Source organism: Schistocerca piceifrons, chromosome 7 (genome assembly GCF_021461385.2).
Source record: "Schistocerca piceifrons isolate TAMUIC-IGC-003096 chromosome 7, iqSchPice1.1, whole genome shotgun sequence".
NCBI lineage: Eukaryota > Metazoa > Arthropoda > Insecta > Orthoptera > Acrididae > Schistocerca > Schistocerca piceifrons.
Genome location: NC_060144.1, coordinates 29472828 through 29485941, shown reverse-complemented (window position 1 = coordinate 29485941; position 13114 = coordinate 29472828). Strand labels below are relative to the sequence as shown.

At 44.5% G+C, this 13114-nt stretch overlaps 1 protein-coding gene across 1 annotated transcript in view; it reads left to right on the top strand.

Moving 5' to 3' along the window:
- LOC124805404 overlaps positions 1 to 13114 on the top strand; it is a 150673-nt gene that overhangs the window by 51325 nt on the left and 86234 nt on the right. The window contains exon 2 of the mRNA XM_047265965.1: positions 2752 to 2959. Within this exon, the coding sequence (XP_047121921.1) occupies positions 2752 to 2959 (208 nt within the window). The remainder of the gene's footprint in view (positions 1 to 2751; positions 2960 to 13114) is intronic.

The following is a 13114-nucleotide window of genomic DNA, read 5'->3' as shown; positions in this document are numbered from 1 at the left end:
AAAAAATGTGTATTACAACTGAAGCGGGCGACTAATCCGCTTCCGCTAATTTCATATATTAAAACTGCCATGTAATGGTGGCTCTGGCTGCAACGTCGGCTGCAATCGTTTCCCTGAAAATAACTTCAAATTACTGAATGAGATTTTCACTCTGCAGCGGAGCGTGCGCTGATATGAAACTTCCTGGCAGATTAAAACTGTGTGCCGGACCGAGACTCGAACTCGGGACCTTTGCCTTTAGCGGGCAAGTACTCTACCAACTGAGCTACCCAAGCACGACTCACGCCACAACTTCACTTCTGCCAGTACATCGTCTCCAGTGGGTACAGCACTTGCCCGCGAAAGGCAAAGGTCCCGAGTTCGAGTCTCGGTCCGGCACACAGTTTTAATCTGCCAGGAAGTTTCAACTTGAATTACTGATATTCAAAGGAAGCGGACATGAGATAGGGCTCACCTCTTACCATTAAAAGTGAATAATAGCATGAAACTAATATATTATCTCATTACAAGTACAATAATGCTTATATTGAACAGCACTAGCCAAGATGTCTGACTACTCGTATCGAAGACAAGAGCGACAGTGATAACGGATAAAAGATGACAAAAGCTGGTTCCTTTTCGATTTAGGTGGTGCATTATTGTCAGAGTATATCTTTTTTTATTCTTTGCACTCGAAAATGACGCACGTATTTTTATATGTTAATAATAATAATACACACGAGAAAAAATTACATATCGCCTAAGCGGTTAATGTCCACGTATAATCCAGTATGAAATGTTTTTTTCAAATACCTTTTTCAAGTTTTTGTGATATTTCTACTGCGGACGGTACATCATCCTCGGCTTGCATTCCATCAAGATATTGCCCGCCCACACACAGGAACAGTTCCTGTCGCTTGTCTTCGTGCTGGGCGAACCCTGTCGTGGCCAGCAAGGTCGTGGGGAACCCTCCTGAATTGAGAACGTTTGGAGCATTATGGTCAGTCTCGTCCACCCAGGTGAGAAGCTGACGATCCAAAGCGTCAATTGGATAGAATTTGCACGATGTTCCTCAGGAGGACATCCAACAACTCTGTCAGTCAATGCCAAGGCTAATAATTGTTTTCATAAGGGTCAGATGTGGTCCAGCGCGTTATTGACTTGCTCAATTCGTGAACCTCTATCTCTTGCACAAATCAAACAATTTTTCTGATACTCTAATCATTTGTCTCAGGTACAGAGGTGAGTTTCCTGTCTCGAGGTGCATGAGATATTTTGTGTACTATTTTTATTTTGCTTTCGCTGTACATCTTCAATATTTTAGTGTATAACAACACTTGCATTACGTTATGAACACTCCCTGTAGGAGTGGGAAACGTGATATTTGCGCTGCTACATAATAGTATATCACGCTTTCATATGGTACCAAATTAAGTTTTCTATTTCAACTGGAAGCGAAAGAACCAGAAACATTTATAGCCCGGACTCTGAAGGCCGGTATTTCTTTGACAAAGATTTGATCAAAGATGTGGTCAAATATTCGTCAAACTTGTTTGACAAAGGTATTTCACGTGGCGCTAAAATAGGGTATTGCACTGTCATTAAAATTTTGGTCAAAGTTCAAGATGGCTGACAACAACAACTTGTTATTATGCACAGCAGTTGCATGTACCACAATTGCACTGTGTGCTCATTTGGAAGAGAAGCGGGACAAAAAAAAAAAGAATCGTACCTGGGTGAACCCGTGGGTTTTACGATGAGACGATAGCAGCATTCAACAAAATTTGTTACGTGAGCTTCTAGTAGAGGGCGTCAAGTCATACATAAATCACTTAAGAATGGATGACATTTCAGTATTTGCTCAGTGCAGTGTATCGTCATATCACAAAGCACAATACTCACTTAAGAATTGCTGTATCTGCAGAAGAGAGGTTCACAGTAACACTCCGATTTCTCGCTACAGGAGAGAGTTTACTCTAGCTTACAGTGCAGCACTCGAATACCACAGTGCACATGAACTAAAATAATACCTGAAACGTGTGAAGCAATTTATAAAGCACTAAAGGACCAATATCTGAAAGCAAATAAATGTTCACAACACTTTATGTGAATTAAGAACTATTATTTCTGTAGATCAAAGGAATAATTAGGGCCTACATTTTGAATAGAAATGTATGAAGATGATGAGGCGCTTTACAATGTGAGGTATCCTGAGTACAAAAATAGATTAAGAAGACTGGAGAGCTCAGAAAAATTATGTATATAATACGTATGTCGTTACGAACTTATGCTTTCTCGTGAGAGTAGCTTGAGTGGTGGCCATTAATTTTCTTTTTCATGTCGTCAGCATCCAGGCCCTATCTCACGGCTCTCTCAAGTCTTATTAATCTATTTTTGTACTCAGGGTGCCTCCTGTTGTAAGGCGCCTAATCAGCTTCATACTTTTCTATTAATTTTGTAGTTGACGGCACACACGAATTAAACTTCGCAGCCATGTTTATAAACACAGTACTGGTGACAGAACGCTGCAGCGATGCTAGCGCTCCAAGTGGTAACATTTCACACTGCAGTGGACAGAAGACAATCGACTTTTATGATGAAATCTACAGCAGAGCCCTACAATTGATGATATTTATTTGATGACAAGCGAGATTTGACCAAGTTCCCTATTACACCATCAAATTTCTTTAACATAAATATTTGACATATAATGTTTGACAAGGAACGGCGCCCAACACCGGGCAACACGTTGCTTTGTGTGGTGTTCGGCAGGACACGGAGGCGGTGTCGGAGCTGCTGGCGGAGATCTACGCCTGCGAGCGCACCCTGGAGCGGCTGTTCGCGGGAGCGGTGTTCGGCCCCCGGGCGACGCACTTCATCGCCGGCTGGAAGAGCGACTTCGGCGACGGAGCTGAGGGTCTGGCGTGCACGCAGTACTTCCTGCAACACGCCGCCGCCGCCCGAATGCAGTTCCCGGACGGTAAGTGATCGCAGCATATACTTCCTGCAGCATCTGCGTGGAGATGTTGGAAAGTAATGCCTTCTAATATTTTACGTGAAAACTCTTAAAGCTTTTTAAATAAAACAAACGTTATTAACATTCTACTCTTTTGTTCTTCATGTCCACATAGTTACAGCCCTCTGCCGCTAGAGGGATTCGAACTGTAGCGCGTAATAGAGTGGTGTGTGACGTAACTATGTCGGTGCCTGAGAAACAGCATGCTACAATCGAGTTTCGAATTCGAAGAGGTCGTTCACACACGGAGGGCCGTCTCCTTCGACATGACAAATGCCTGACCATACACGAGCTATGCGACATCTGCAACACGCCGACATCTTGAGTTCAGTGTCATCGATCATCCTTCACACTGTACTGACCGGGCAGCATCTGATTTTCGCTGTGTTCCCAGCATTCAAAGAACACCTACGAAGACTTCACTTTGATAGTAATCAAGCTGTGTAAGCAGAGGTGACGGGTTCATTAAAGTGATCTCTCGTTGGGAGAAAAGGGTGAGTATTCTAATTATAACATAACGTTTGTTTTACTTAATAAACTTTAAGAGTTTTCACATAAACAATTAGGCATTACTCTCCAGCAAGCCCTCGTACATCTACATCTGTAAGGTATTTCAAAAACGTGTGATATATTCCTACAGGAGATAATGTTCGTCAAAATTAGACCAAAAGTCTACGTAATGATGTGTCTGGAAACCTGATGGGACATGTGCCAATCCGTTCTGACATTCCTATCTGTCTGCTATGCACAAGTATACACTACAGCCAGAGCTGTACGGGGTACCACGTATCGTGGCACATCCTTCAGCGCATCTCTGCGGTGACTCGCGAACTCTTTCAAAACATCTGCCTCCATCCGGATTGCGTCACGCGCATCGGTCACGCGCTCCTGTAACGCCTCGACATTGTCAGAGGGGTCGGGCACGCATCAAATCCTTTAATTGGCCACACAATCAGAATCCCAACGCTTTGAGGCCCAGTGAACGAGGATACCCTATCAGAGCTCCTCGACCCATCCAGCTCCCACGGAGTGTAACAGCGAGGTACCGTCGCACGATCAGTAGAAAATGGGCTGGTGCCGCGTCGTGAGTAAGCTACAGCCGTTGTCTTCCTGCAAGTGTAACGACCTCCAGTAGCGCTGGTAATTCGTCGAGCAGAGATCGATGACACGGAGCACCCGTCAACTGTTCGGTCTGAATCTGTCCTCGACAACTGCTGCTCATACATTAGTACTGAAGCGACCCTGATGCCTCGCCTCCATGATTGCTCGATGATTTCCATCTGCCCATGTGTGCGTATTACGGTAATTAACCGTGTCATCTCTTGCAAATCCTGAATACTACATATTACTCGTCAAAAGTAAAATAGGCCATATCTCATCAGGTATTCCTTTCCCAGCATACGGGGTGATTCCGTGATGCTGTTACGCAAACTGTCAGGGATGATGGAGAAGAGTAAATGGGTCACTTTGAGGTAAGGGACCCTGGTCCAGAAACGACCCAGTCGAAAGCTATAAGCGAAAATCATACATAGTGTTTATTAGAACGTAGAAGCCAAATTGCTGGAACGTACCCTACATGTTATCCGTCGGCGGGTGTGGTTCCAACATGATGGAGCCCCACATCACTTTGAACTGAGGGTTCGTGAACACCTGAATCAGACATCCCTGGAACGCTGGCAGACAGAGGAGGCCCAGTTTCGTGGTTAGCACGTTCACCTCATCTCAGCCCACTTGATTTCTTCTTGTGAGGCCGTGTGAAAAGTCTTGTGTACGAGATTCCTGTCGAGAACTAAGAAGATCTAGCAAGAAATGTCGCAGCCTGCGACACTGTTCAAACGACACTCGGGATATTAGAACAGACACGACAGAACTTTCTCCGAGGACGTCTTGGCTGCTTTGACACTTAGAAATGCCATGTAGCATGTTGTGAAACTTGTGCTGGTAAATGGAATTCATTACGAGTATACTGGAGACAAGATTTTCAGTCTCCTTGACAGCAAGTCACGTGTGGCGTTACTAGTCCATCGGCAGGTGAAATTATCTGCGGCTATTGGGGAGTATTCAGCGGGAACTCTGTTTGTCATGTTCACGGTACGTAAGTTGGAGATCATAGTTTGAGCGCCGCCTGAGGCTAACGTGAAACTTGAGTTGATTTTCGCTTACGCATTTCGAATAGGTCATTTCCGGACCAAGGCCTCTTACGTCAAATTAATATATTTACCCTTCCCCATCGTCCCTGAAAGTTTGTAACCTCGTCACGGAATGACCCTGTGCGGTTATAAGGACTTTCCTTCTAGTTTTGACAAATACTACCCCCTGCAGGAGTACGTGACACTTTTTTTAAACCTCCTTTATATTGTAAAATCCACTTCACGGTATATAGCCGAGCTACTTCTGGTACCTTTGTCACTTTCCCCCCTTCCCTCCTCCATTCGCGACTGGCAATGGAAGAGCGACTGTCGATAAATTTCTCTATGAGCTAATTTTCTTGTCCTAGTCATTTCGCGAGATTTGTGTGGAAGAAAGTAATATGTTTACCGATTATTCTTCGAAGTTATGCTATCGGAATCTGAAAATGGCCGCTCTTGTAGCGATTGCCACCGGAGTTCGTTGGTCATCTCCGTAACGCTCTCCATCTTAGTAAATGATCCCTTGACGACACACGCCCTCTTCATTGGATTTTCTCTAAATTTTCTGATCATTCTGCTTGGCAATGATTCCAGACTAATGAACAGTACACGAGAGTAGCTCGAGCAAGTGTTTTGTGAACCACTCCTTTCGCAGATGGATTACATTTCCTTGGATTCTTCCAACGCATTTCAGGCTCGCATCCGTCTCTCCTGTAATTAGCGGTTATATCACTTTATGGAGTTCTGAATGGTTGCTCCTAGGTATGTTGGGTTGTTACTGTTTTCAGCGATTTTCACGAATAGCGTAATGGATTCCTTCGCGTATTTACGACAGGTATGTTACATTTATTTACGTTTAGGATCAACCGCTAGTCACTGCAACAATCATCGATTTTTCGCACGACTTCCAGCATTTGTCTACAGACTTCAGGCGATGCAACCTTCCTATATACAACATCTTGCACCAACTTGTCGGACGCTTTATCTAAGGCGACAGACCCTATGAACGCGCACGATTTTCATCAAGTTTTCCTTTCATTATAAGGCCCAACCCCTGGAACTACCGCTCTTTCGAAAGTCAAAATAATCCTCATCTAACAGATCCTAAGTTTAACTTTCATTATGTGCGACTAATTACGATTTATTTATTTTATGTGTTATTTATTTTTGTGCCTTCAAAACAATTATATATATATATATATATATATATATATATATATATATATATATATGTGTGTGTGTGTGTGTGTGTGTGTGTGTGTGTGTGTGTGTGTGTGTGTGTGTGTGTGTGTCTATGTGTGTTTATAACAACTTGAGTTTACATCTCTTTTCAAATTTGCTACATATTATAGTTGATAATAAAGTCCTGTTTCAGTACAATAGTAATTACAATAATCAAATTATTAATAATAATAATAAGCATTAATACATGGGTAAGTATAAATACATGGATGATCTAAAACTACTGGCAGCAACAAATCAACAACTCAACCAATTACTAAAGATAACAGAAGTATTCAGCAATGAAATAAATATGGCTTTTGGAACAGACAAATGTAACAAAAATAGCATAGTCAAGGGAAAACACACTAAACAAGAAGATTACATATTGGATAACACAGCGACTGCATAGAAGCGATGGAAAAAACAGATGCCTATAAATATCTAGGATACGGACAAAAAATAGGAATAGAAATACAAATATTAAAGAAGAACTAAAAGAAAAATATAGACAAAGACTAACAAAAATACTGAAAACAGAATTGACAGCAAGAAACAAGACAAAAGCTATAAATACTTATGCTATACCAATATTGACCTATTCATTTGGAGTAGTGAAATCTAGTAACACACAACTAGAAGCACGCAATACACTTACACGATCACAATGCCACAAATATAGAATACATCACATACATTCAGCAACAGAAAGATTCACGTTAAGCAGAAAAGCCGGCCGATGTGGCCGAGCGGTTCTAGGCGCTTCAGTCTGGAACCGCGCGACCGCTACGGTCGCAGGTTCGAATCCTGCCTCGGGCATAGATGTGTGTGATGTCCTTAGGTTAGTTAGGTTTAAGTAGTTCTAAGTTCTAGGGGACTGATGACCTTAGATGTTAAGTCCCATAGTGCTCAGAGCCATTGGAACCATTAAGCAGAAAAGAAGGAGGAAGGGAATTTATCGACAGAAAAAAAACCTACATTATGGACAGGTAGACAATCTAAGAAAATTCTTTATAGAACGAGCAGAAACTAGCAAAATACACAAAGCAATCACTCATATAAATACATCGGCTACACCATTGCAATTTCATAACCACTTCTGCAACCGTTTAGATCACATAACATCAACAGATACGAAGAAAGTAAATAGGAAAAAGAAATCGCTACATGGCAAGCACCCGTATTATCTAACACAGCCACACATCGATCAAGATGCATCCAACACATGACTAAGAAAAGGCAATATATACGGTGAGACGGAAGGATTCATGATTGCAATACAGGATCAAACAATAAACACCAGATATTACAGCAAGCATATTATTAAAGATCCCAATACCACAACAGATAAATGCAGACTTTGCAAACAACAAATAGAAACAGTAGATCACATCACAAGCGGATGTACAATACTAGCAAATACAGAATACGCCAGAATACTGCAGCTCCTACCCGACTCTCCTACCCGACTCAACTCCATGTCCGTTCGGAACTCGAAGATACGGCGACCCGGGCACACTGGCTCGGACCGAACCATGCAGAGGTAACTCTTGCCCATTGGCCAAGACATCTCAGCACAAGCAAGGAACCGACCCACGTCCGGTAAGATGACCAACTGAGGAGGCCCAGAAACGGTCAAAATACCAAATACACTTCGCCCGATGAGACGACCAACCGAACGACCAACTAACGGTCGTCCGGCTCCAATCTCCCTCCGTCGGACAGTACATGTGTGTCGCCAGCGGTCGGCGAGCACTGGCTGTCCGCACCTCACTGGCGCTCCGACCCCGACTTCACTGCTGCTGAGTCTGGACTGAACTCTCACAGACGACGACCCGGAAATACTAGCGGTCGCTCCGGAGATGGTACGACAGTCCACATGTCGATAAGCGCTGCTGCTGCCACTCACGCGCAAGCATACCAGCAACCTAGTGACGACAGTAAATCGAATTAAAAGAAAAAAACGAGGCGACAGAACCATAGAAACAAGATGACGAGCAATAAACGGCACGACCGCGAGCCCCGCACCGCTCAGCGCTTAGCAGTTTTGTTCAGTCTAATAACATTTAGCAAACTATTGAAACAACTCTCATGCTACTTGTAAGATACAAAGGTCTGCCTGTTTATTAATAATAAGCGGTGTTAGTCAATTTTTCAATTTTTGTGACTTACACCACTTGGCAGCCATCCTGCCCAAATGTCTGTGCTCCCAGACACTTACTGTAGCCGCCCGGAGTGGCCGAGCGGTTCTAGGCGCTACAGTCTGGCACCGCGCGACCGCTACGGTCGCAGGTTCGAATCCTGCCTCGGGCATGGATGTGTGTGATGTCCTTAAGTTAGTTAGGTTTATCTAGTTCTAAGTTCTAGGGGACTGACGACCTCAGCAGTTAAGTCCCATAGTGCTCAGAGCCATTTGAACCACTTACTTTAAAACATAAGAATGACACCGTCATAGATTCTCACTGCATGCGACGTTATCTTGTAATGAGCTGTGGAGATGTTGGAAATATCGTGCATAATGTTGTTTGTTTTGTGTGTGACTTTCTGAATGTGGTATGAGATTATGCCTTTTGTCCCGCTGAACTCCAAATGTTTTTCTGATGATGGGGATGATTTGTAATTAATCTGTAGTATTCCCCTGAAATGAAAATTGATCTTTCTAGAGTTCTGACGTTTTTTATAGGACTATGATTAATTTGTTGTTTTTACACCATGCCTGGATCTGGTAAAGGACACCGTTTCCCATTCTCTCCAGTTCAGTTCTTGAGTTCCTCAACACCACAGCCTGGACATCATCGGCGTACGTTGCCGCCTCACCCACTTAGTCATTCTATTCCAACTGATACAAGAGAGGTTCATTCGGCAGTCCCAAAATATTCTCCTGCAAATAAACTTCTGTTTCACCCTTTAGTAATCCCTTCCCGTCTCAAAAGTAGGTCTTTTGGGGATTGGGTGACAGGATTCGAGAAGAAGTGAATAGTCGGTTGGCCAAAGTGAAAGGAAATCTTGACTGCGTTGTTAAAATGCCGTTATTACAAAAGGTAAGGCTTAGAATAACTATTGAAATGTGGAACACTGTGGGTGTTTTACAACTTCTGACTTCATTCTGAAAACAGTATCAACTCCAGCCATATTTCATCTAAAGGAACTGAACCCACGAAAAGACCAAGTCCCTACATACAGACGGTAACTAACTAGCACCGTACCGTCCACTTAAAGTGAAACCGGCAGCACTAACTGAGCCCACACCCACGACTCGACATGCAGAAGTTCCTAGCTAAACGACTAGGGTTCCATCACGCGCACTGCAACCACTGCAGGTAACAAAGTCCTGCCTCGCCACTCCCTTCGGCTGACCCTGTCGATACTACTACCAACTTCCTACTCTGACTGCAGCGGACTTCTCAGAGCGTCCGGCTTCAGAGTTTCAATCAGCTTTCCCCTTCGCTTCCGCCAGTCCCTAACTAGGCGTGTTGTTGAAAGGCCCTCACCATCTCATTGGCACTAATTGTGCACCATTCTTCGAAGGCTGAATGAGTGGACCTGTTATAGGCTCTCCATGGCCCTTTCCATGGACTCTCCCCCTTTATCCTCTCTTACACTTGCTTCTTGCCTGCAGTAAACCACTCTTGGTTTCACAGCTTAGAGTGATATCGCTATACACAACTGTAGCCACTCCCGATGCGTTTAGGAGCCTCTGGCATTTTATGTAAACCCCTCCAAGATCTGGCTGTTGTCGCGCCCAGCGGCCAGTATTTGTTGTCTCATAATATTCCCTTCGTTATGTTTCGAACTCACAAAACTTGGCGGTTTCCCTTGGGTGCTACGGTCCTTTTGGTTTGTTTTGTTTTGCCTGGTTGACTTCCTCGTCTGTGTCAACTTCTTCATCTCAAGAGTATCAGTTACACTCAAAGTCTTCAATTATTTGTCGGATATACCTCAGTCTCGTTCTTCCCCTACAATTTTCATCCCCTATGACTCCCTCTAGACAATGGAAGTTATTCCCTGACGTCTTAACGCATCTCCTATCACAGTGTCCCCTTTGTTTTATCAATGTTTCCCTAAATTCCTACCGCCCCCTCCCCCCACCCCCACCCCCACCCCCCGATTCTTCAGTGAACCTCCTCATTTCAGACCCTATCAATCCCTCTAAGTTTCAGCATCCTTCTATAGCACAACATCTCAAACGCTTCGAGTTTCTTCTTCTCCGTTCCCCCTACACCATGATTCACTCCCGTACAATGCTGTGCTCTAGACATACAATCATAGTAACTTCTTCCTCAAATTAAAGCCGATTTTTGGTACTAGCAGACCTCTTTTGGTCAGGAATGCCCTCTTTGCCTGCGCTAGTCTGGTTTTTTGTCCTCCTTACTTCGTCCTTCATATATTCTTTTGCTGCCAAGATAGCAGAATTCCATCACTTCGTCTGCTTCGTGGTCCCCAATTATGATGTTACTTTTATCATTACTCACATTTCTGCTACTCTTTATCCGTTTCGTCTTCCTTTGGTGTACTCTCTGTCCTTATTCTGTGCTCAGTAAACTGTCCATTTCGTTCAATAAGTGCTCTGATTCTTTCTAGCTTTCTGAAATTATGGCTGAAACTTCGCGTACACCTCTGATTTCAGAAAGACCTGCACCGGATAACCTTTCCAATACATACACTCCTGGAAATGGAAAAAAGAACACATTGACACCGGTGTGTCAGACCCACCATACTTGCTCCGGACACTGCGAGAGGGCTGTACAGGCAATGATCACACGCACGGCACAGCGGACACACCAGGAACCGCGGTGTTGGCCGTCGAATGGCGCTAGCTGCGCAGCATTTGTGCACCGCCGCCGTCAGTGTCAGCCAGTTTGCCGTGGCATACGGAGCTCCATCGCAGTCTTTAAAACTGGTAGCATGCCGCGACAGCGTGGACGTGAACCGTATGTGCAGTTGACGGACTTTGAGCGAGGGCGTATAGTGGGCATGCGGGAGGCCGGGTGGACGTACCGCCGAATTGCTCAACACGTGGGGCGTGAGGTCTCCACAGTACATCGATGTTGTCGCCAGTGGTCGGCGGAAGGTGCACGTGCCCGTCGACCTGGGACCGGACCGCAGCGACGCACGGATGCACGCCAAGACCGTAGGATCCTACGCAGTGCCGTAGGGGACCGTACCGCCACTTCCCAGCAAATTAGGGACACTGTTGCTCCTGGGGTATCGGCGAGGACCATTCGCAACCGTCTCCATGAAGCTGGGCTACGGTCCCGCACACCGTTAGGCCGTCTTCCGCTCACGCCCCAACATCGTGCAGCCCGCATCCAGTGGTGTCGCGACAGGCGTGAATGGAGGGACGAATGGAGACGTGTCGTCTTCAGCGATGAGAGTCGCTTCTGCCTTGGTGCCAATGATGGTCGTATGCGTGTTTGGTGCCGTGCAGGTGAGCGCCACAATCAGGACTGCATACGACCGAGGCACACAGGGCCAACACCCGGCATCATGGTGTGGGGAGCGATCTCCTACACTGGCCGTACACCACTGGTGATCGTCGAGGGGACACTGAATAGTGCACGGTACATCCAAACCGTCATCGAACCCATCGTTCTACCATTCCTAGACCGGCAAGGGAACTTGCTGTTCCAACAGGACAATGCACGTCCGCATGTATCCCGTGCCACCCAACGTGCTCTAGAAGGTGTAAGTCAACTACCCTGGCCAGCAAGATCTCCGGATCTGTCCCCCATTGAGCATGTTTGGGACTGGATGAAGCGTCGTCTCACGCGGTCTACACGTCCAGCACGAACGCTGGTCCAACTGAGGCGCCAGGTGGAAATGGCATGGCAAGCCGTTCCACAGGACTACATCCAGCATCTCTACGATCGTCTCCATGGGAGAATAGCAGCCTGCATTGCTGCGAAAGGTAGATATACACTGTACTAGTGCCGACATTGTGCATGCTCTGTTGCCTGTGTCTATGTGCCTGTGGTTCTGTCAGTGTGATCATGTGATGTATCTGACCCCAGGAATGTGTCAATAAAGTTTCCCCTTCCTGGGACAATGAATTCACGGTGTTCTTATTTCAATTTCCAGGAGTGTAGATCACTCCCTATAGCATCACGTGAATTATGCAACTCTAGAATTTAATTAATTTGTGAAAAAGTGAAACAGGTGTTACATTTTAAACTTCATGTTTAGATAAAAGTCAAATTTTATAGTTAATTAGCTCAATTTTACCTCAGTTTTTAATAGATTTGGAAAACTCTATAGAGTTTCATACACCTGTAAATATGGTTTGTATGCTGTGCAAAATCCATCGAAGAATCTCTCATACTTATGAAGAAAAATGTACCTATAGCAACAAATGCAGCCAATAATAAGTGAAAAATGATGAAATTTCACATGTAAAACAAATTTATTTTGTTATGTTTTTGAACTTCCACTGCTCTGAGTGTGAATCCTGAATCCTTTTTGGTCATGTTGACAATGTTTTACGAATTTATTTGTAAAACTGTAGACAGTGGAAATTAAAATGTCATATTATGCCTCTCCTGGTCCAAGTCGGCCCGTTTGACGCCCTACAGCCCTTAATGAATTGTATTTATTAAACAGGAATGGCCCTAGCATACGTGAAACATGGGTGATGTAACTGAAAAATGATAAAAATAGGGAGTAACTGAAACTTCTGAATGAAGCACTGGTCTCTATAAAACACTGTTCATTAAGACTCCATGCAGGCTTGAAATTTAGCACAAAGACGAGGAACCGCTATGTTCACTGAATA